The sequence below is a fragment of the Cornus florida genome, unplaced genomic scaffold (genome assembly GCF_030987335.1).
Source record: "Cornus florida cultivar Cherokee Brave unplaced genomic scaffold, ASM3098733v1 CherokeeBrave_3.0.0_Hap2_Chr10, whole genome shotgun sequence".
Classification (NCBI taxonomy): Eukaryota; Viridiplantae; Streptophyta; class Magnoliopsida; order Cornales; family Cornaceae; genus Cornus; species Cornus florida.
The window spans coordinates 97,803,859-97,827,837 of NW_026775580.1; the positions used below are offsets into that span (position 1 = coordinate 97,803,859).

Sequence of the window (23,979 nt, forward strand, 5' to 3'; positions counted from 1 at the left end):
ATTGCTTTAGCAAATATCATTCCAATCGACTCTTAAGTGTGTTCGTGTGAGATATATACACACACACACAGTATATATGGTAAATAACACATCGTATTTGCACAAAAACAAATCGGACGAGTAACAAAAGCATACCTAAAATAAGCAACAAAAAGGACAAATTACCATGATTTGCTCTCCAACTACGGTATGGTATTGAAGTCGCCATAAGATTACATGCCTTAAAACTCAAATTTATGTAAAGAAAATGATTCTTTCACTAAATGGTGAGAGAATCATCTATATCAAATGTTGTGTATAGTTTTTTCTTTGCCAGGATAAAAAATAAAAAATAAAAAATAAAAAAAATGTAATGTCGTTGGACTATTCTTTATTTAGACATTTGATGTAATTATTAATGAATTTATTGTAACTTTAATATTTATTTATTATTATTATTATTTGACAAACCTTAATATTTATTGTTGTTATTAAGTTAACACTTCATCTGCTAACACACGTGACCCAGACCGAGTCACACGAGAGAGTTTTTTACTTAAGTAATTTGGTGAACGAACTCAATTTTTAATATTTAACTGCTTTGATCTACAAATATGTGAGGCTCATATTTGATTAATGTCACAATATTTTGAATAATTAGTACTAAACACATGGAGAGATAAATATGAAATTCCACAAGCTCGAGTTAAATACTCATTAATTAATTTAATGATATTGTTAATTGAATTAGCGGGGCAAATGTTTATTACTAACATCTTACTAAGAATATTACGAATTATTTTTATAACATTATTTATTGAATTTATTCAGTGTTGATTGGGATTTAATTGGATTCTCACGGAATTAAAGATGTAAATATGTCATGGGTGAAAAACAGTACTAATTGGCCATCTTACATTTCAATATGTTCAATTATATAGTATTTCAAACACAAAAATAAAATTTATTTATTTAGGAAAAAATTTATTTTAGTTTCAATATAAATCATTTTAAATGTAAAACTATATATATATTTTTTAAATGTAATATAGGAGTAATTTTTATTGGAAAACATTTTATTGATTCTATTTCCACTTCCTTTCTAGCTTTCTTGCATGACAAGACCAAGCCCAATAAAGTAGGATGGTAGCGGATGAGTTAGGATGCCCCTATTTTCTGAACGGATTTGTAATTATTATATCACCCCTATTTGTATTTGAGTAGACAAAATATCGACTCCGCCTAATATAAACGAACCCGATAAAAGAGAATTGGGTTCGATGGCAGGACTTTTATATGGGATACAAATTTAGGGTTTGTGGTAGAGAGATTAGGGTCTTGCAAGTGATTTTATAAAATTTGTGGATAGATTCATAGGAGTGGAAAGGGTTGGCAGAGAGCAGGAGGGCTGTGCTCTGTCCATAGCGTACATAGAAGAGAGGAAGAGGGTGACACGTGTTGAGTCGGGTTTTTTGTCGGTTACAACTAGTCGTTCAAAATATCGGTTAAAACTCGTCGGGTGGCTGTTGTGACCACCCAAACCCTCACCCTTTTCTCTCTCTCTCTCGCATCTCTCATCTCTCTCTCTCTCTCTCTCTCTGTGCAAGTGTGTGCCCCTCACAAACCTTTCGAAACCCTAGAATTTCCTTAGCTCTCGATTCTACATTCAGCAATCTCTCTACAAGCTTTCTCTCTCGCACTTTCTCTTCTTTGTGCTTCGGACCTGATCAGTGCCTTTTCCTTTCGCTCGATCTTCTCGCAATTCTTCGCGACTTATCGATCGTTCGATGGCTGGAGGCAAGCTTCATCTTCCTGACGATCTCCTCTCCCCAAAACCATCCATTGCTCAGTCTTGGACCGCCAAAGGTACTCGCAAATACTTCTTTTGGTTTTCCCAATTATAATTAGGTTTTATTTTCTAATTCGACGGATTCGATCGTTTCTTTGTTACTGGTAAATTATGGCTTATTGATCTGATTGTATTAAAAATTGTGGATGTAGTTTATTTGTCTTTTTGAACATCACTTTTGCATTTTAGGCTTCTCAATCGTTGAAAGGTTTTGACATTTTTTTTAGTTTGTTTCTTGGTGGTATTTCAGATCACGTGCCTTTTGATTATGGACTTTGCATAATTTTTAATGATTACTCACTTTGATTTGCTTTATTTTGGTTTCCGAGAAATTCCAGGGCAAAGACGAAAATTTGTAATTCTTTCTATTTATTAGCTTATTGTTATATTTCTTAGTATAGGTTTTCTCGAGTATCTCATAAATGTTATCTTGATGGTGGCTTGGGAAAACAGTGTCCTTCACTCTACTCTCTAGTTATAATGTCTGATAGTGGTACCTATTGTAGAGTCTCTCTCTCTCTCTCTCTGTGCTTTTTTATTTTTTAAAAGCATATATATAACATTTGTGTTATATTGTTTAGAAAATGTGTTGCCCAGTCATGCTTAGAATTCCTCACTATTTAGACCATGCCACTTCATTTTACATGATGATTTGACAGGAAATTTTTAGTTTGCTGAGTATATTTAGTATGATGTATTCTTGAGATCTATAGTACTGTACTCTACCAGATCCCTGGGCCTGTGATGATGCTAATCGGGTGACAGTTCAATTTAACTTGGTGTGGAATTATGCAAGACAACGCAGATTTTGATCTATCATGGCATACATACACACATACATGCACACTAATAGAATTTACTGCCAGCAAGCCTCAGCCACTGCTCTCAACTCAAGTTTAGAATTTATTTTAGGTCTTTAGCTATTTTATTGGTTTGTACATCCTAGTAATTTCAAATGCTGATTTTCTTCTCCTTCCTCGGTTTTAAAGGCCTTTATTTCTGGATTGTTGTTTAATAATGTTATTTCAAGCTGGATTTATTAATGGAACTAGAAGGAATATTTATCCCTTATATTTGGGTTGATGCCATAACAGTGGAAACTTTAGGAGGCAATGACGAGGAAAAGGGGTTGATGGGGTCACTTGACGAGTTAAAAGGTTGGCCTTTTTGTCCTTTGATTTTTTAGAATTTTTTTCTTAATTAATTGAACACTGTTGTCTTCTCTGTTTTTTACTTTCTCACTCTGTCCTGTGTGCACACACGGAATTTTAATTGTTGATGCTATTACTGCAGAAAGTAGCATTCCCCTGTCTCCCCAGTGGCTTTACGCTAAACCGAGCGAGACTAAGATGGTGAGTTCTCTCAATTATCAGGGGAACAAAGCTCTGTTTTTAATTTAAATAACTTTTTTGTGTTTCATGTTGTCTATTAATATCTATGTAGGAAATACTAATTGTATAAATGTGTAATATTTTTTTTGTTTTGTAGATCCAAAGTAATGTTGGGATTAGCTTATATATATTTTGTTTCAAAACTAAAATTATATGTATCTCTATCTCAATGCCATCATGTTTCCACCAATCCTCTTACTTCCCAAAGGGAGGTCAAGGGTTCAAGTCTCAGAAGAGACAAGTGTGTGTGAGTACCAACTAGGAAAAAAAAAATGCCATCATGTTTCCTTTTTATTTTTACGTAGGCATGCCTTTAGTTTTCCTTGTTAATGTGTGCTCAGTCCCTTGAATCAGAAAAATGATGGTGTGTCTTCTTTTAATATTTTATAGCACCTTTTGTTTGATTAAGTTATGCTTGTTTTGGAATGCATCAGCCTTTTTTAGTTTCTGTTAGCTAATATATATGTACTTGCTTGTTGCTTAACTACTTGTTCTTGCTTTTTTCTTTCTTTTATTGTTATAATTTTGCTTATAAATTATAATATTTAAAGAAACTTGCACCCTACTGTCAATTTAATTTGAGCTTGAATGATGATGCCTCAAGGTCCACCTCTAGGCCTTGGAATTATTTTCCATACTTGAGAGGTTTATATGTCATACCGCAATGTGTGCCTTACTTAGCACAACTGCTCAGTGATCACTAAATGCAGTTTCTCTCAAGTTCATTGCCACCGGCCTACCTCAGAATGAATCTTGCAGAAACAACATGCCGTATAGTTTCAAATTCCTTGTGGGTGAGGGATTATATAGTGGTGGGCATTGAAACCACCGACAACAAATGTTACGTGTCCACATCTTAGTTGGATATCATATTCTAGTTGCTCCGTTCATACTTCATAGATTGAAACAGTGTACTGGAAGTAAATTTTTCGTGAATGATTATATAGAATGACTAGTTATTCAGTGTGAGTTAGAGTTTGCATTTCAGTGTCGTTTTTAACGAACGACTATAATACAATAAATTTTGATAAGTAAAAAAACTTGCCTTTCCTGCCTAGCAAGTGTGATTGAAATGTGTTTCTCGAGCTCCCTGAAACGTTAGTCCTGTATGAATAATATATATTTACTTATTGAACTGAAATTAGCCTAATTTTTCTTTTATCCTAAATCATTGTCTTTTAGTTACAAAAAATGAAAACTTGTAATTAATTCTAGAGAATTTGAAATGAAATGTTTCATGCGACTCAAAAAATTAATCACAATCATTTTAGATGTGATTAATGGTAAATAAATCTAGTTTTTCTACTGACACATAACGAGGTTCTTTTGTCACACTGTTTATCGATTGACTCGTAAAAGAAATCATGCTATCAAATAAGTGGTACCTTTTGATTTGCAACGTTTATACTGAATTTCGAGTGTGTGTATGATTGAGTTGTACATGTTTTATATTATAATTGTGAGGCCATATATTTCTTAATGAGTTACATCTACAATTGTATTTTAATTCGTTTAGCTTTTGTTTGGTACTTGGTAGGAGGGAAGGAATAGGATGGCGAGAAGGGGTGGGGGAAGTGAAATGGGGGTGTTTTGTTTGGGGGGGGGGGGGGGGGAGGGGGGGGGGGGGGGGGAGGGGGGGGTGTGGTTGATGGATGGATGGACTAGGTTCCTTTTATTTGGTATAAGAGAGAGGAAGAGAGAATGAAGGATGATAGATGGAGCATTTCTCTGAGCCCACCATTGTGCCTTTGTCTAAAGTTGGACCAAAGTTAGGAGGGAAAGGAAGGATAGGTAGTGTATAAATTTGGAAGTGAGGTTATTACCCTTCATCAAAACTGGTTGAATGTTTGTTTGTCTGGCAATTTAGATAGTGGGGGACTGTGTTACACGAGCTCGTATTTTTCTTCATGTAATCATGTCGGCATGTCACAACATGGACAAGGGTATAGGCCTATAGGTTATGGATATGTGTCCTACTCACGAGCCCAAGTTGCAAACTCTAATCCTTTATACGGCTTGATTGAAAAATAAGAAAAAAACTCAAATTTGATACCAAAGGTGAGTTCCCTATCAATTAGATAGATTGAAACCCTTTTCCTACCAAATCCCATTTAATTTAAATAATTGTTGAGTATACTCTTAAAGGAAAACAACCTTGAACATTATTATATAACACAACATATAATGTATTTAAATGCGTAGTATGTATCTACGTCCGTATCCGACTTTTGACACATATCCCTATATTGTAAAATTTGTCATTTGAAGAGTTCTAACACTTTCGTACACCCCTGCATCCTTCAGTTACCTGAATCATTTTAAGTTAATTGGAGATATAATGGTGAAAAAAACTTAAAACTTACTCTTCCATCCCTCCTACAAAACATGTTACTCGTTCCTTTCCTTTCCCTTCCACTCAACCAAACATAAATTTGGAAGAACGCTTCCAATTCCTATGTATGCCTCTTCTAGCCCTTTTTTCCCCCTTCTATTCACTTCTCCATCATTTGTACCTAATAAAATTTAGTTAAAATTGATGAATTATTGGGTATACCTGAAAGGCTTGCTTCTATATCTTTGTCGAGAAGGTTATGGTTGGTCCTGCTACATTCTAAGCCCGAGCAATTTCTTGAATAGGTTACAGTTTGGACATCAATCCCACAAATATGGCTTCAAGCTGAATGCAACATGTCCAACCTGCCTAAAGCCTGCCTCTTGAATTTGAAGGATGTTAGGTTGAAAGCTCACTATTCAAACTAGGAGGAAATGTGATATATTAGCAAGATGTGAAGTTTTGTATAGGTTTTATTCAGACATCATCTTACAACATACTTCCTTCACAATATTGGGCTCCCTTCCACCCCAAAAAATGAAGAATTTCATTCAGAACTGTTACTTCTTTCTCTTTTTTTGATGCAAAAGCATAATAGGTAGTTATACTACCGGACAGGATTCAAACAAGTACTGACCTTATTAGTTTTGAGTTAGGTTTTTTATTTATTAAAAAAAATAAAAATTGGGATGTTTCCAAATCCTGACCCAGACCTGAATTGATTACTGTAACCTGCCAACAAGATTCCAGGAAAAAATGAATGGGTTGGGTCTGACTTTTCCACTGCCATAATCATGGAGAGTCTACAGTTTAGTGCAGCTCCATTCACCAAATATGTATTGTACTATTGTAAGAATTGTCTTCTTTTCGCTCTCTCTCTCTCTCTATTTTTATTTTATTTTTTACTGTTTGGCAAAGCTCTTGACTTTGTTGATTGAATCTCCCTACCTGAGCCAAAGCTTTCAAGCTATTTTTATTTCAACATTCCCCATTAGCAAGGTTTGTTTAATTATTTCCAGTTGTGAAATGATAGGGAGGCAATCTCTCTTTGAGTTTATATACATCCCAGGCATCTTGCCATTCCGAAACATTGTTACTATCACAATGGAATTTAGTAGATGCTTAATGCCATGTCTATATTAATACCAATATCCTATATATTTCAGTAATCAGACAGAAGCCTCTGCCCCTGGTTGAGCTGCTAGCTATGTCAGGAACTCAATCCTGAAACTATTCTTTGTCCCTGTGACTCATGGATTTTGAAATATCGTTGGATCGGAATGCCAACGATTTATTTGGGATTCCATTGGGTTGTCTTTGATAGTATGCTTTCACTTTTGGGGCCTTTCACCTTTTTATTTCAGTGTGCTTCTTAAGAAAGAATATGTTGTGACTGCTTTGCACTTGAAAGTTAAAACTGAATATATTTAATGAAGCTTCTTGAATTCACATTTCAACATTTTTGGGGTTCAACTTCTGACGGCTGACTAGACGGATTCCCATATCTGTGGTTTTCAACTTCTGTTGATAGAAATCTTACTCCGTTGATTACATTATTGATGAGGAAAACTATATTGATCATTATTATTCATCACGTTTTAGCTGTTGCAATATGTATATCAGGAAATGCGAGCACCAAGTTCTCTGTCTCTTGGAAATCCAGCCGATCCCAATCAGAAGGAGGGGTGGCGTTCAGACGGGCCTGAGGACAAAAAAGATTGGCGAAGAACAACGGCTGAGACTGAGAGTGTTCGTCGTTGGCGTGAAGAAGAAAGGGAAACTGGCTTGCTAGGTAGAAGAGATCGCAGGAAAGTGGATCGTCGTGACAATTCTTCAGGCAGAGAAACCACAGACAATAGAGCTTTGCCTTCTTCTGATAGGTGGCATGATACTAATAATCGTAATTCTGGGCACGAAACACGGCGTGATATCAAATGGTCATCTAGGTGGGGTCCTGAAGACAAAGATAAGGAATCTCGGACTGAAAAGAGGACAGACGTTGAGAAGGAAGATGGTCACAATGACAATCAATCATTTGTTGTTAGCAACCGTGCTGTTTCTGAGCGGGACTCAGATTCTCGCGACAAGTGGAGGCCACGCCATAGAATGGAGGGGAATTCTAGCATGCCAGGTCCCTACCGTGCTGCACCTGGATTTAGTCTTGAGAGAGGTCGCGTGGAGGGTTCAAATATGGGGTTTACTTTAGGGCGCGGGAGATCTAGCATGGCAGTTACAAGACTTTCATCTGCAAGTCCCATCGGTGCTGCTCATTTTGACAAGAATGAAGTTGTTCATGGGAAACCTAGCCCATCAGCCGATGCATTTTGTTATCCAAGGGGAAAGCTTCTTGACATTTACCGAATGCAAAAACTTGATCCATCTTTTGTTACTGTGCCCACCCATCTGGAGGAAGTACCTCCTATTACACAAGTAACACTCGTTGAACCATTGGCTTTTGCCTCTCCTGATGAAGAAGAGGAAGTAAGCTCTATGAATCGGTGTCCTGTATTAATTTGTTTGTCCCTAATTATGTTATGTTGAAAAATGTTCTTTGTCGTTGATTTCATTCCGTCATTTTTTATTTTCCCCTGACAATTTAAAGTGTAATGCAAATTAATTGGGTTTTGCATTGGTTTCAGGCTATCCTTGGCGATATATGGAAAGGCAAAATCACCAGTAGTGGAGTCTTGTACAATGCATCTAGAAAGGGCAGATCAACTGATAATTTTTCAGGTAACTGAAGTCCATACAAAAACTTGTTTGAGGTCTGGGTATATGTCTAGGCGTTGAATTAATCAAACCCAAAACCCAAGGACATCGTGGCACAATTAAATATTCATATTATCTAGAGTTATATTTCTAGAGTAAAATAATGGTTTTACATGACGTGGATTGCCGTCACTTCAATCGTTTTGAACCAATTATGTAACAAGCAAAACTTAATAAGATAGTTTTTATGTGCAATTACATAATAAATTTGAATTATTGAATATGCTTGTTAGGTGCATGTCCAACCAAAAGTGTCAGATACATTTTCCTTACCTATTGAGTGTCGTGTGCTAGAAACAGATGCTTCACACATTTTTAAAGTGTCCGTGTACCATAGGTTAACGGTGAAGTTATTTCATTTTATGGCAGTGCAGTACATCTTTGTGTGTGCGTGTGTTTGGGTTCTTGCTTTTTTTCTGAATCTGTTAAGACTCTTCCTTGCAGACTTGGGAAATTTGGAATCCACCAATGGTAAACTGGGTAGTGTTCCCTCAATTATGAGTGAAGAAACTGCCGATACCTTTCCAGAAGCTGCCAATAATGATGTATATAAAGCTGATGTTGATGGGACCTTGTACAGTGACGAGCCTAAAATGAATTTGATAAATGGTGAGTGACAAAATCATTTAACAATTTAACAAGATTTTTTAATTTGAAAACTTGTCAAAGATACTACATTTCATTTGTTTCAGAAAGAGATTTTATTCACGAGGGGGAACATAAAGTTCCTGTAACAGATGAATTGACATCTACGACTACAAATAGTAACAATGTCAGCAGTTCACAAGATATGAATGGTGCTCATCATGATGCTTCTCAACAAGTTGCAGATTTTTCGAAACACCCTCTGTTCAATGACATTGCTCCTGCTACTTTTCATGTCAGCACTGAGCTTCCAAATTATTCAAATTCCTTATTTGTGCCTTCTTCTGAGCGGAGTTTGAGTGAAATTACTCAGCACTTGGAGAACAGCAGCAACGGAAAACTTTTAAAAAGGGGTATCCCACCTGAGGAGTTGAGTTTGTACTATTGTGATCCACAAGGGGAAATACAGGGGCCGTTTCTCGGGGTTGACATCATTTCATGGTTTGAACAAGGTTTTTTTGGGACAGATTTGCCTGTTCGCTTGGAAGATGCTCCAGAAGGAACACCATTCCAAGATCTGGGTGAGATCATGCCACGTCTTAAACTTAGCGATATGCATGGTAGTGCTGATATAAGTTCTATGGTAGAATATCCTGGAGGTTTGGAAGGGAAATTGGAGTCTAGTTTACCTGCTTCAGCTTCTGTTCCTGAAATTACTCATTCATCTGCACTTAATGACCAGTTCTGGCAGTCGTCTGAGTATGATGGTCTGTCAGTGCAGCGTGGTCAGTTAAGAAGATCTGAGCATGAAGGTTCATTGCAAGTTGCATATTCAGAGGGTCAAGCCTTTCATGACTTAGCTGGCCAAGATGAAGGTGAGTTACTGTCTTTATTTGTGTTATAAAATGTACTACTTTCTGGATTGTATTTTAGTCTGGCCCTAATATGTTTATTCTCTGTTTGCAACAGAGATTGTGTTCCCAGGAAGACCTGGAAGTGGTGGATATGCTTCTGGGAGAACTCCTAGAAGTCTTAATAATCCTTCTGCCAATTTTATAAACCACCGTTCTCTTCCAATGGAATCTACAGAACCTGCCATGCCAAGTCATAATGATAACAAGTTGCATCCTTTTGGCTTGTTGTGGTCTGAGCTTGAAGGCCCTTATGCGAAGCATAACCAGTCATCAGCTACACCCTCCGTCAGTGGTGTTCAGGATCAACTCATAAACCCTATGGGCGGAAGAGTTGGTCCATTCAGTGCAATGTCTGATTCAACTCATACTGCGGAGAGATGGCCTGATGTTTATAGAAGAAATACACTTTCTGACCCCAGCGTGTATCAAGATTCCACGGATGCTCGCTGGTTGTCACATATGGATCAAGAATCCAACCACTTTGATTTAGCAGATAAATTTTTGTCACAACAATTTCAGCAACAACAGCTGCAGCAGCGTAATCTGCTGTCTCCCCATCCTCACTTAAATGAAGCATTGCTGGAACAAGTGCCAAGTCGAAATTCTATTCTCCACCAACAATTGACCAACGTAACAGCACCGGATGTGGAACAATTTTTGGCCCTTCAGCTGCAGCAGGAGCAGCAAAGGCAACTTCAACTCCAACAACATCACCAAATTCAGCAACTTCATCAGTTTCAGCAACAGCAAATGCTAGTGCAGGAACAACAGCAGTCTCAAGCTCAGCAGCTGCTTCTCGAACAATTGCTTCACAGTCAAGGGCATGATCCTGGCCGTGGACAGTCCCTTGCTGATGCTGTCAGAGCAAACAATGCCATTGATAAAGTTTTATTAGAGCAGCACATTCTACAGGAACTGCAACAGCGTTCTCATCATCCTCCAAGGCATGCTGATCCATCCATTGAGCATCTTATGCAAGCTAAATTTGGTCAAATGCCACATCAAGGGCATCAAAGTGATTTATTGGAGCTTGTATCAAGAGCAAAGCATGGACAGATGCACCCTTTGGAACATCAAATTCTTCACCAAGGGCAGTTGCATGCGAGGCAGATGCCAATGGGATTGAGGCAGCGGGTGGAAATGGAAGAAGAGAGACTAATTGGATCTGCCCGGCCTGTTGATGAAATCAATCAGTTTCTCAGAAGTCCTGCTGGTATCCACCGATCTAATTCTGCAGGGTTTGGCTCAATAGAATTTCATCAGCAACAAAGGAGACTGTCCCCTGAGGAGCGGCATGGTCCCCTTGATCGAAATCTCTCATTGAAAGATGCTCTCCAACGGGGCCTTTATGACCCTGGCTTGCTTTCATTGGAGCACTCAATGTCTTTACCTGGTGGTGCTCCTGGAATGAACCCGGATGTTGTAAATGCTTTGGCACATGCTCAAGGTTTTGATATGCAGGAACCAAGTGCGCGAATGCGTTCCGCTGGTCAAGTGGGTGGGTTCTCCTCTGGCACCCGCTCTAATCACCCTTTGAGTCTCAACCAATTTCAGTTATCACATTCGGACACCATGGAAAGACACTGGTCAGAAAGCAACAGTCAGATACCAAATGACTGGATGGAATCACAGATTCAACAATTGCGTCTCAATGCTGAGCTGCAGAAAAGGGAGTCAGAAGTCAAAGTGACTTCTGAAGATCCGAATTTATGGATGTCGGCTGGAACTAATGACGATAGTTCGAAGCAGTTGCTTATGGAGCTGCTCCATCTGAAATCAGGTAATCAGTCTACTGAAGCAGTAGATTTGAGCAATGGAATATCTCATGAAAGAAGGGCACCTTCCAGTGGTTTTCCTGGGACAAGCTCTTCAAATCAGTCCTTCGGCCTTCCAGATCCTGAAGCAGGTGTAAACCGCTCTTTTGGTGTAGGGTCTTATGGTTCTAATTCAGGTGAATCACCACAGGCTTTTATAATGGATGAGATAGCTAGTGGTTTTGAAAGCAGTGAACGATTGTCCCTTATATCCAATTCTGGAGCATTAATTGCAGGAGATCCATTATTTCCGGGCATCAATGAACCATCTAGGTCAGTTTACACAAATTCGAATATGATAGGCAAGTCATCTATTGAAGGAAACTTCTTAGACATTGAACGGAAGAAACAAGGATTTGAAAGCAAGGGTGGTATGCTAAATGGGCCAGTCTCAGAGATTCAAGAAGGAATGGCTGAGCAGGCACGTTTGGCTTCTATTGATTGTGGGGATTTGTCAATCAATGGCACTGGCAGGCATGCTTTATTTGGTGGTGCTGGTAATTTCTACTAGCCGTTTTTCAGTTGCATTACTTAATTATTTTAACATAACATTTTGTTCATGTGAGTGACGTACTTATAATTGGTTCCAGGTAGGAATACAGGATTCCATGATGGCCGGATTGGGCCGCGTGATTCTTTTGCAGAAGAGAGTGTTAAGGATTGGTGAGACTCCCTTCTGCTGTATTACTATACCAATTCTGGTATTTCTTTCAAGGCAATACTAAAAGGAACTTAACTTTATGCTCTATTTGTCTTGACGTCGAGTAGTTTTGGGGAAAAAAATTAGGATATTTTCTCATTAGATTTATTACAGTGAAGTATTGATATTTCACATCGTTTCAACTACCTATCAGAAAATTTCTCTCTTTAGCTTGATATTGTTGTTTTAACAATTTTCATGTGAATATCTTCTGTCTAAGATGACAGATCTTCAGGCTAAGGTTCGTGTTTAATCCAGCATTATTCTTCCTTAAAGTAAAGATGATGAAAGAGTATCTTATTAGTAGGATTCCAAGTTTTAGTTAGAAGGATGGAGTGATCAGTATATTTGTGTTTTGATCTAGGGTTAGCATAGGAAAACAGATGAGTTGTAATATCTAAGAGGGTATTTGTGCGCCTCTAACAGGTGTAGACATTGGCATGCCTCAGAAATCTCTTGCCATAGATAGAACTTATCTTTGTACTTCATATATTGAAGACATGGCTGTAAGAATCCGTTAAAGGTGGAACATGCTATGGACATGCAGATACACAATTGTGTATTTGGTGATGTTGGGGAAATATATGTATATAAAATAGTTGCATGACACTGCTCATAAGTTTGCTATTAGACATGGCATTAGTTTTGATAAAGGTTTCTACCTAAACATGTGGAGATCTTATTGTGTTGGCCCTTTAATAAGGATTGCATGTGCATAAAATGTACTAGACCAGTGTATATATAGTCATGCCTGTGCATAACACGAGAGTTTTAACAAGAACCAGCTATGGGCCTAAATGATGTAATCATGTAGGCCCTAGCACATCTGATATCTGGTCAGCCTTAGAGACTTGATGCAGTCTGTCCTTGGTTGTCATTAGTTCAAGCCCTGTCTGTCGAAACCCTCATATTTATTGATTTCGCTGGTGCTCATAAAAAAACACCTTTAGTGGATTTAGGCGACCAACCCAGGCATGACCATGTGTAATATCAGTTCATCACAACTAGCTAATTGATAATGGTTTTCTTCCTTGCCATATTGTGTATCTTGTGTTTATGGTCTATAAGCGCTTCCATTTTGTTCTTTGTCATTGTTCATGTAAATTTTTGGAGTCCTTCCCCAGCTGTCACATTCGGACGATCCTGGCAGTTCAACAATTAAATGACCAGTTACATTTGTAAGCCCTCTTATCGACCCTTCTATAACAATGTTTTTGTGCTTGGAAGGGGGAAAAAAGGGTGAGGGTGGGGGAAGAAAGAGAAGGTGTTGGAAGAAAATTTTATAATTTAATGCGTGTTTAAACTGAAGAGTTGGAAGGAAAGGAAAAGGAGAAGCAAGGGTTTGCTAGGTTTACCTGTTTCTTGTAATCTTTGGATGAGGTAAAGGCATTTTAGCATTATATAATTTACCTGAATTCAAATTTAGTATATGGTTATTTCTCTGAGCAGCGGAATCAATTCTCTCAATCTTGATTGGAGTTGAATAAATAATACTATATCAATCGCGAGTTTGCTTACTTCTCTAGTTTTATATTTTTACTATGCATTCTTAATTTAGACTTGCTTTTGACAGGGTACCAGTCCCATCTAAAGTACCGGATAGTCATTTACTGAGAAATCCTCTAGTCTCACAGACTTCGTCATCACAGGAAGCATTATCGGAGCTAGCTTCTGATCCAATCATTAGAGGGAAAAATCCTTTGGTTGCAGTTGCTTCTGAAGGTATGCCATATTAAGTTAGCATGTACCTTTGCCACAATTTTGAAATCTACCATTTTAGCATATCCTGTGGAATTATCCCCCCTACCCCTAGCAATCATTAAACCTTTTGCCATTCAGGGCATCAGTTACCAAATTGATGCTGCTATCAGTTTTGCCAAAAGGGGGAAGGTTAGCATACCTCACTTGCCACTTTGTGTCATCACTAACGCTATGGGACAGCTGTATGGAGTCCAGTTAATTGAATTTTACGTTGTGTGGGTGTGTATGCATTTTGTTTTTATTGGGAACAAGTGAGTTGGGGGAAGCTCATAAAATGTTGGATCTAGGACAAGATTATTTTTTGCTATCGGAGAGCTTGATTTACTGTTAGCTGTTGACCTCCTCACAGTAATTTATTACTAAATTCTGAGCCGTTGTCTTCTCACGCTAATGTATAGTTAAATTCCGAATGTATCAGGGGGAAGACGAGATCCTGGAGGGAATCCAGTGAACCAAATTTCTGAAGTGGCATCTGGCAAGAAAGACATGCGTTTTCGACGAACCTCATCTTATGGTGAAGGTGATATCTCGGATGCATCTTTCATGGACATGCTTAAAAGCAGTGCTAAGAAGCCGCCTACACTTCCAGAAGGTCATGCGTCAGTAGGAGCTTCAGAGGCATCAGATGGGACACAAGCAGGTCGAGGTGGCAAAAAGAAAGGGAAGAAAGGGAGGCAAATTGATCCTGCGCTCCTTGGGTTCAAGGTTACCAGCAATCGTATCATGATGGGTGAGATCCAGCGTGTGGAAGATTAACAAACCTCTTATTTAGTAATGCCTATTATTGTATTCTTTCTTAGAAAGCTGTAGAGTTCAAAATTTGTGTAAAGCATTTGCAGATGGAGGTTCTTTGATTTTTTAACCCCCCATTGCATCTCATCTGTGATCATGCTACGTGATGAAAAAGCTTTGTTTAGTCTGTCAGTTAGAAATCAAAGTCAACTGTATGATATAGGGCAGTAAAAGGTGGTGGTTGTATAGATCTAACATTTGTTTTTACAAGAAAATGAATCAATAAAAGGTATACAATTGTTACAAACAAATATTTTTAGTAGGTTGTGTGTATGAGTTGAATTGTTCTCTCTTTACGCCAGCTGAGCAAGTCTTTTTGAAAACCACCTTTTAATTTTTTTCAGCAAGCTGGTTGCATGCTCAATAGCATTTGATTGAAGCAGCTCACCCATTCTCCCAGCAAAATATCAAATCATTGCTAGGGAGGTTATTTGCAATGTCAATTCGTTATTTGCAAAAAAAACTATATCAACTTAGATTTAATAATCTAGTTTTAGGTAATTGTTCGAATATTTTGGCAGATTGTAAACGGTAAGACTGAATTTTGGACTTGAATTTCATGCAGCTAAAGATTTTAATAGCACAAAAGTCGACATAAAAATGTCTCCTGTATCTGTAATCTAAAATCTCCACATAAATTTCCCTATCTAAATATTGTTTATTCAAACTAAATAAATCTTCATTTAATATACACGATTTCATCCAAATGTTTGCATAATATTTGAGTACACTAGCACATCTCCGGTCAGAATGTTTCACCACAGAACAACTAGCGCAAAGCTTGCTATCAATCAAATTGCTCAAGAAATCCACTGATCATGAAAGAGTTGACTAATTGTTTTACCCATTATCCAATCCAAATCAGCAGATGACAAAGCCACTTGTTTGGCAATGACGCTCACTGCTTCTTTGGCTTCTTTATAACCACACTCATTGACAACAAACGGGAAATCACTGCAGCATGCTCAAAGATAAAAAATAAACGTCCAAAGATTAATTTTCAGATAAATAACAACTGCTCTTTTTCTTTGAAGTAGCAGACTTTTTAAAAGTACTACTACAAGTAAAAATAAAATTTACCTGCCCCACATGATACGGTTGGCACCAAAGCTGGAGACTAGTTCGAAAAGAACATGGGATAAATCTTCATATGGAAATGGCTTTCTTGACACCCTGAATAGTGCACTGAATTTTATAAAAACCTGTCGAATTAAGCTTTCAGTTACAAACCAGAGGATGGTGTAGAGCCAATCGGTCACAAATATAAATGGGAGTGGAGTAGAAGTCTTGGCAAATGCATTTTGAAAGAAAGTCGCCAAATTCTTGAACTTTTTAACATTACAGAGAATAAAAGGTCCCCTACAATGTTCTGGATCAATTGAAATCTAAATGACATAGGAAGAATGTAGGGATAGTGATAGTCAAGAAACAAATTTTGCATATACAAGAATCGAAACAGAAGGCATCCAGCACAATTCTACCTGCGGGAATCTGGATAGCTTTAAAAGCTCTAAGAACGCTTGATTTTCCTCCTTATTTCTGCAAGATCATGCATATGAAAAACTCAAAAGGCTTACCCAGAACAAAATGAGAAGCTCGTGACCAAAAACATTGAAGTATCAGAAATCTTACGTTGGTGGTTTGCAGAAAGCCACATGATCAAGAAGTACAACTGTTGAAGGAAATTCTGTGCATAGTTTATCAATTTCTGATAGATGCAGATTAAGACCCTAAAAAGACCATCTCATCAAATATCAATTCGTTTAACCATGGCATCAATAATTTACAACAATTATTGTTGAACTCTTCACAACGATAAGTTGGTGAATCAGAAATGAAAATTAGTTAAAGAATAACAGGAGCTGAGTGGAATATGAGCAGGAAACAGTGAGCGGATTAAAACAAACTATAAGAAGTTGAATTTTTAGGCTTGGTTAAGTTGAGCTAAGAGAGAGAAAAAAATTTACACCTTCATGCACATGAAACCCACTGGAACTCCAAGCTCTCCGGCTTTGCAGAACATTGCCTTCCCAATTTCATTTGTCATCTGTGACGAACATAAAACATGATAATACTTCATTATGGAGTAAGACCAAAAATATATGGTACCTACCGGATAAGCATATGGAACAGAAGCAAAATCTCCTTATTATATCCTTTCAGAATATGTGCAAAAAGCAAAGAATTATATGTGGGGTCAATACAAAGAGCAATAAGGGTTGTTACACGAAGATTGGTACCTGTTGACCAGAAGGCCACAAATATGGATTAAAGCGAACAGCACGATAACCATCCTGCAAATGATTTTGTGTCAAAAAGATTTATATGTTACAAAATACAGTTTCTCTGATAGCTTGAGATTCTTTAAAGACCTTCAAAATAAGATCTTCAAGCTGCTTAACCCCACTTCCATCTTCTGCTGGATTTGCAAGGCAACAACCAACAAATTTGGATGGATACTTCTTCAATACACTGCTCAATGATTAACTTAGCATAAATAAATACAGTGTAGAATAACATTGAAGACCTTCAAAATGGAAACAATCAAATAAAGAGACCATAAAATGATAAAATGATAAAAGTCTGATGCTACCGTGTTAAAATATGATGATGCTACCCTGTTGCAAACTATAAATTTTTTAATTATCATAAGGCTACTTTTGAGCCATGTCACCCACAAGGTTGGCCACTGAGTAGTGACCCCAGTTGCTGGGTCTTCTACCACTATGTTGGGGCATATACTACGTGACATCAGTAACTCCTTTAGATAATTTTTCCATTTCTACCACAAGATTCATGTATTTCCAGCTTAAGTGAAGGTAGAGAGGACACGGGGATTACATTGTTCGCTATAAAAAGGCAATTGAAAATTCAACTCAACTGACCTTGTCACAAAAGAATGATCAAACTTATGATTAATAGGCTGCACAATGAGTGCACCATGCACTCCTGCTTCTCCCATACACTGGAGACAAAAATATTGATTAGTGACAATCACAACAAATACATAATGGCACCTGTTTCAACATAGATATTAAGGTTAAAATTGAAAGAAATGGTTGGGATCTGTCAGCATATGCAAAATGACCAGAATTTGATAGTATATATTATGATGATTATCGAGTGATGACTAGAAAATCTTTAGCGGTTTGATTTTCTAAGCTACGAAGAAAGTATGACACCTTTAACTGTTTGATTTTATGGAAAGCATGGTTTCCAGTTTCCCTTAAAAAAAATACACAAACATTTTATTTCCCATGAAGGTGGTTCTCTATATTTTCCATAAAGTAGAGATCCAGAAACCACTCATTGTTCCTTTGTGCAACTTCTTCTCTCCATTCCAACAAGTTCAAATTGTGAGTTTCTTTTTTTCCTCCACCTTATATATTTGGATGACAATATTAATTTATTTTTACAGCAATCCTTTTTTTTTTTTTTTACAAAGTCTTCTTATTTATCCTGATTGCATATTAATTAATGCAGTGTCATTTGGTGCTTTGTCTAAAATTTGGGATTTCCATTGAGCTTGTGAGCTGGACCACAAATATTTTTTACTTGAATCTTCTAGTAACTTGTTTGATATAATTATCTATTTTTTCTTGTTATTAAACTTGATAAAAAGCTAAATCCCATTGCTGAAATTGTCTAATTGGTACCTTATTGTATAAGTAGGGTGCGTACTACTTGGGTCAGTTTGGTAAGGGCCGCAACTTAATTTATAGTTGTATACATATCTAAGGGTTTTGGAAGGTGAAAAGACACTGCGGTTTGTAGTATTTAAGAGCAATTTGCAATGTTTTTAACTTTTTACAACTAGTAATGTGGTATTGCATAATGCCAAGAATTGCAGCACAAAATACTACTTTAAGTGGTATGGTGAAACTACATCCCAATACTCTATTATAATCTTACATGCAATTAAGGGCATGGAAGATGAATCTCATATTGGAATGGAGAAACCCAAAGAGATACGTGATACTATCAGAATGTGGTCACATTTTTCAAGGCATCCTAATTGAAATAAGCCAACTTATCAATTTAAAGTACCTTAGTGTTGTGTTTGGGAGCACTGAATCAGCTCCTTGGAGGAAATCCAAGGCGATAATTTGGTGCTCCCAAAACATAGCATTAGTTTAATTTCATATGATATTTGTTGACATAAGATTCCATGTGAACGCTTGATGTACACCGTTGTTGGGGTTAAAGCACTATGATGAACTTGAGAAATACTCTAACAACCTTCTCGTGAAAGTTTCAACTGAATATATAGCAATATTTCGTGACAGAAAACAATGTCCATAAGATACGTTTGCAGCTTGCAACGTTTGACTTGAGATTCTGATGGATATCATGATGCGTTCTGTGCTTACTTCACAAGTAGGCATAAGAATACTTAGTTTATTAGGACTTTTTTTTTTTTTCCTTCGCACTTGAAAATTATTAGGAAAATACATCTTGCTTCAATTCAAATTATTCAATTCTATTCTTTTGTTGCTACTTCACTTGTCAACAAATTTTAACCTAATCAACGGAAGCCTAAAGAGACCATCCCCTAAATTCTAATACATTTTCTACAGAAAATAAATCAAACGATTCACAAAAGATTAAGCATAGCGTACCTCGAGTAAGAAATCGACATGACCAGCTAAAGTAGGTTCTTGGCCAGGAAAGTAAGGGTATTTATCTGCAGCCTTCAATCAACAACCAGAACCAAATAGATTATGCTCTACATATATATGTATGTACGTATGTGTGTCTATATACATATAGTATATATTTGTGCATGTATAGAAAATTATTGGGGTTTGGTAACTTTGGTTTAGTTTGATTACCTCTTGAGGAGAAGCCCATACATGCAAATGTGAATCAATGATTTTGGGAGGAGAAGAAGATATCTTTTCGGGTCCCGGACTCGCCATTTTAGTTGCAGAGACTTGGAATCGACGATTCTTTTGAATTGAGAACAAAGAATTGCCGCAACGGCATGAGGGAATCAGAGGTTTCACTGAGCTCACTCTCACTGCCATCACTCCTCCAAACATATATATATATATATATATAATAAAATAGGGCCTCTCGACTGTTTGTGTACATATAGAAATATTTGTGTAGAAAAGATTTCAGAGTTGTGGTGTCGTGTTTGTTTCATTGCGTAGACGACGACGCCCTCTCAAGTTCGAATCCTGGTCGCTACTTCCTTTCTTTTTTTTTCTTCGCATTTTGAAGAACCTAAGTGGTCTTTTAGTAATTTCACAGTCATCTCCTTCACACACCCACTCGCTTAGGGCCAGTTTGGTAAAATGGAAATGGAAGGAAAGTACAAAAAGAAAAAGTTAATGGAGGGGATAACAAATTATGTTTAGTGTGGACGACTAGGATCCTACGCTGTAATAGGTAAGAAAGGGAATAGAGGGTGGGTTAGGAAGGGATAGAGAAAGACTTAAAACTTTTGCCACCCCTCCAAAATTTGGAGGACATAGAAGGAAAGATAATTTCATTTTATTAATACTAAATTTATACTTAAGGCAAAATCAAAATTAAGCTTAAATTTTAGGAGGGGAAACAAAGTTGCCAAAATTCTGTTATTGGGAAAGAAATGAGCATCGTTCTCGTGTATAACAATTCTTTCGTAAATATAATTTTTTTTTTTTTTTTTTACAAAAACTTGAGTATCCAATTTTGGGAACCCTGGTGGCTAAATTTACTGTAAGAGTATTCCATTTATTGAATGGATAAGATGCATTTGCATTTTAGAAGACTATTTAAGCATGTTAATCAATTTTTTTTTAAAAAAAGTGTATTGTGCGAGTTTATAATGGATTCTTCGTGTAATACCCCGTATTTTATTAAAGAGTTTAGTTTATTTAAATTCATTTATGTTTGGATTTCTTTACCTATTATTGTGCATGCTACATTATTATAGTAAGTTCAATTAATGGTGCATGTAAATTAATTGTGTATGTTAAAATAGTAAATTTATTCATTTAATTGTGCATGTATTATTATTAATAATTTTTATTTGTTGGTTATGTTTATATTAAGCATTATTAGTTAATTAAACTATTATATTTGTGTTATAAAGTATTATGATGATATAATGTATTCTTATGTAATAAAAATAATAATAATTATAATAGTTTAATAATAATAATAATATAATAATTATTATTATTATAAAAGTTTATTAATAATAATAATATAACAATAATAATAATAATTCTTATAATAATAATAATAGTATTAAATCATAAGTCATGATGAAATTAGAGATTAGGATAGGATTTCATTAATGTTTATGGGTAAGACTTGAAGTCATATGGTTGGGAATGTGGTTAATTAAATGCAAAATTAGATATTTGTAATATTTATATTATATAAATTGTATATAAATTAGCTAGCCTAACTTAGAAGGAATGGAAGGGAGTTAGAAAAAGTTATAATTTTTAGTGAGCCATTGTAAAAGTGTGGAAAGGAAGAGAGAGAAAGAAAGGAGTTTGGACCGGTGTAGGAGAAATTTACCCGACTACGCGCAACCGGCAGATTTATTTTAAATCCAAAAAGGCAAGTTATTATCTATTTTTCCCCTTTGAATCTATAAATTAATTGTTTAAATTATTTAAATCATTATGGAGCCTTGAGAGCATGTTAAGAGTTAATAAATTATTATTTTTAGTTTATTTAATTAATAAAATTTTAATTATTTAGGATGGTAGATATTTAATTATTATCCTATACGATTAAATCTAACTAAAAATAATTATTTAAGGCTTTAGGGATTTTTCTAGAATTTTTTAGATTTTTCCGGGGCTTTTCTGCAATTTCCGGCGACCTTCCGGCGAGTTTTCCGGTCGCCGGCAATGGGGGAGATGACCGGAGTGATCCGGTGTGATGCGGCGAACTTTAGGGTAGCGTGCACGCGCATCCTGGGTCTTAGATGAATCTGATTGATCCGGTGCATCGCGGTCCATGTTACCGCGGTACACCCGGATCAATGACCCTTGGATTAGGTGAGATGAGATGAATGATCCTGTGTAGCGCACCCACAGCAAGTCAATACAGCCAACCAACCAGGAGATGCCACGTCTGCAGGAGACTTAAACGCGCACGTGGGAGCGCGTGCGCGCGCGTGGCTGATGCCAGACGCGCGTGGGAGAGTGGGGAAGGTTGGGCTGCGCGTGGGGGAGCTTAGGGCGGCGCGTGGGGGCGCGTGAGGGGCCCTGTCAACTGCTAGAAATTACCAGAATACCCCTAGGGCCTGTTTTATAAATTCCAGAACCTTAAACTTGAATTTTTAGGTACTGTGTTGGTATTTACGGGTTTAACGGGCCACGAAATTATTATTTTAATTCCCGTTAATTATTCTTATGGCCAATTAGTCTTCTCTAAGCATTTATTTGCTCGTTTACAGTACGGATGTTAATGTGTTTTATTTAACGACATTGTTAAATATAGATGGTGTTATTATGTTATTAAATGGTATTAATCATTACTTTGAAATTAAACAATGCCATGATTTTCGTCATATAAATTATCCATGTTATATTATGGGATGTTTATACTGTTAATCATATATAAACCATGATTATTATGCTGTGTGCATTTCAGAGAATAAATGGACTGTTTAAATTATGTCGCATTTATATTATATGGATGTGTTGCCCTATAGAACCATGTGAGCTGGCTAATAAGTTTCGACTCATTTATACCTTATGCATTCGTTGCTATAGACAGATGTGTGGCTGTCGGGGTATGTGGTTTCATATTATTGGCATGTGTTGCCTAATTGACATGCTCAGTATGTTTAGTAATATTATTGGCATGTGTTGCCTAATTTATATGCTCAGTATATTCATCAGTACTTTGAGAGGTGTTATCACTGTGTAGTTCATTATAGTCTGTGTTGTCAGTACCGTGCACCATGTATAATAGCTGATTTCCCGGGTAGGGAAAGGCAACACTTAACCACCTAGTGTGAGTCTAAGTGATCACCTTCTATTCTGGTTGAGGTCATGTTATACATTGGATAGTTCCTTTATGATGTATACAGATATAGTACTCATCCGATTCATAATGATTAATTTATTTGATTCTCTGATTTGGGTCATAGTAGAGAGTACTTGCTCGTGGGGTTGACCCACCATTGTTGTTATTTCAAGATACGGTCAGTACCCGTTCCAAGGTTGAAGTTAGCAGTGTGGGACCACCATCCGAACTCATCTACTCTTACGATCCAGTTCAGGGTAGAAGTTTTATGTATTACTTCAGTTTCAGTTTTTATTTACTTTTGACGTTGAACTCTTAGGTTTATATTTATGGATCCTTGATATAGGATTTCCAAGTTGTAATGGAGTACTGGATTTCCATGTTGTATTATTTAGTGTTCCTTTCCTGTCTAAATTCTTTTATTATCATCATTTTGTATTCCATGCTTGTATATTGCCAATTGTTTTTGATATTCCTCGTTTTTCATGTATAAGCCTGATCAACTTATGCGTGGAAAATGTTGGGGGTGTCACACTTCACAATATCAAAATTTGATAATTTTTTAATAATTGTACGAAGAAATAAATAGGTTTTTGTTGACAAATTCAATTAATTTAAACTTAAAATAGCCGAAAGCATGTTTAGTTATCAGCCTCAAAAATTGCATGTTTTATTCATGAGTTTATTTTTTTAAATGTGAAAAAATATAATAATAAATGAATTAAAATAGTTCATTTCCTTCGTTATATCATTTCCTTTCTTTAGGAAAGCAAAAACTATACAAGAGGTTATCCTTTTCCTTTCCTCTCCTCTCCTCTCCTTACTGCTAGGCTATGTTTGGTAGGGTGGGTTTGAAAGGGAAGGATAAGATTAGTTATGAGGGAAATGGAAGGAAAGGGAAGGGAAGGATAATTTTAATTTAGTATTGTGTTTGGTTGATTAAGGAAGGAAAAGGAAGGGAAGGATAATAATTATGTTTGGGGAAAGAAAGGAAAGGAAAGTATTTCGGTAAATTTACTATTATACCCTTTTATAATTTAAAATAAAAATTAATAACTTAAGTATGTAATATTTGTAAAAAAAAAAAAAAAAAGAAAGAAAATAAAAGAA

The 23,979-nt window shown here is 36.5% G+C and overlaps 2 protein-coding genes across 3 annotated transcripts; one reads left to right on the top strand and one right to left on the bottom strand.

The window, feature by feature from the left end:
* Window positions 1-1,506: 1,506 nt before the first annotated feature.
* LOC132276180 (protein ESSENTIAL FOR POTEXVIRUS ACCUMULATION 1-like) lies at window positions 1,507-15,137 on the top strand. 2 transcript variants are annotated; one of them, XM_059777500.1, is made up of 12 exons: window positions 1,507-1,845; window positions 2,923-2,985; window positions 3,122-3,180; window positions 7,175-8,032; window positions 8,191-8,284; window positions 8,765-8,929; window positions 9,013-9,780; window positions 9,875-11,770; window positions 11,870-12,130; window positions 12,224-12,296; window positions 13,907-14,055; window positions 14,513-15,137. In XM_059777500.1, the coding sequence occupies exons 1-12, from the start codon at window positions 1,767-1,769 to the stop codon at window positions 14,848-14,850; spliced, it is 4,803 nt and encodes a 1,600-aa protein (XP_059633483.1). In that variant the 5' UTR covers window positions 1,507-1,766; the 3' UTR covers window positions 14,851-15,137. The 2 variants fall into 2 exon arrangements, with proteins under 2 accessions (XP_059633483.1, XP_059633482.1); XM_059777499.1 differs by having other exon boundaries at window positions 1,508-1,845; window positions 9,875-12,130.
* A 359-nt stretch (window positions 15,138-15,496) lies between these two features.
* LOC132276182 (uncharacterized) lies at window positions 15,497-19,961 on the bottom strand. Its single transcript, XM_059777501.1, has 10 exons — window positions 19,719-19,961; window positions 19,506-19,577; window positions 17,772-17,851; window positions 17,259-17,358; window positions 17,127-17,180; window positions 16,856-16,933; window positions 16,519-16,616; window positions 16,368-16,425; window positions 15,967-16,088; window positions 15,497-15,840 (listed from the first exon to the last, which is right to left on the bottom strand). Exons 1-10 carry the CDS (start codon window positions 19,926-19,928, stop codon window positions 15,687-15,689), a joined length of 1,026 nt encoding a protein of 341 aa, XP_059633484.1. The 5' UTR covers window positions 19,929-19,961; the 3' UTR covers window positions 15,497-15,686.
* Between the last annotated feature and the right edge of the window lie 4,018 nt (window positions 19,962-23,979).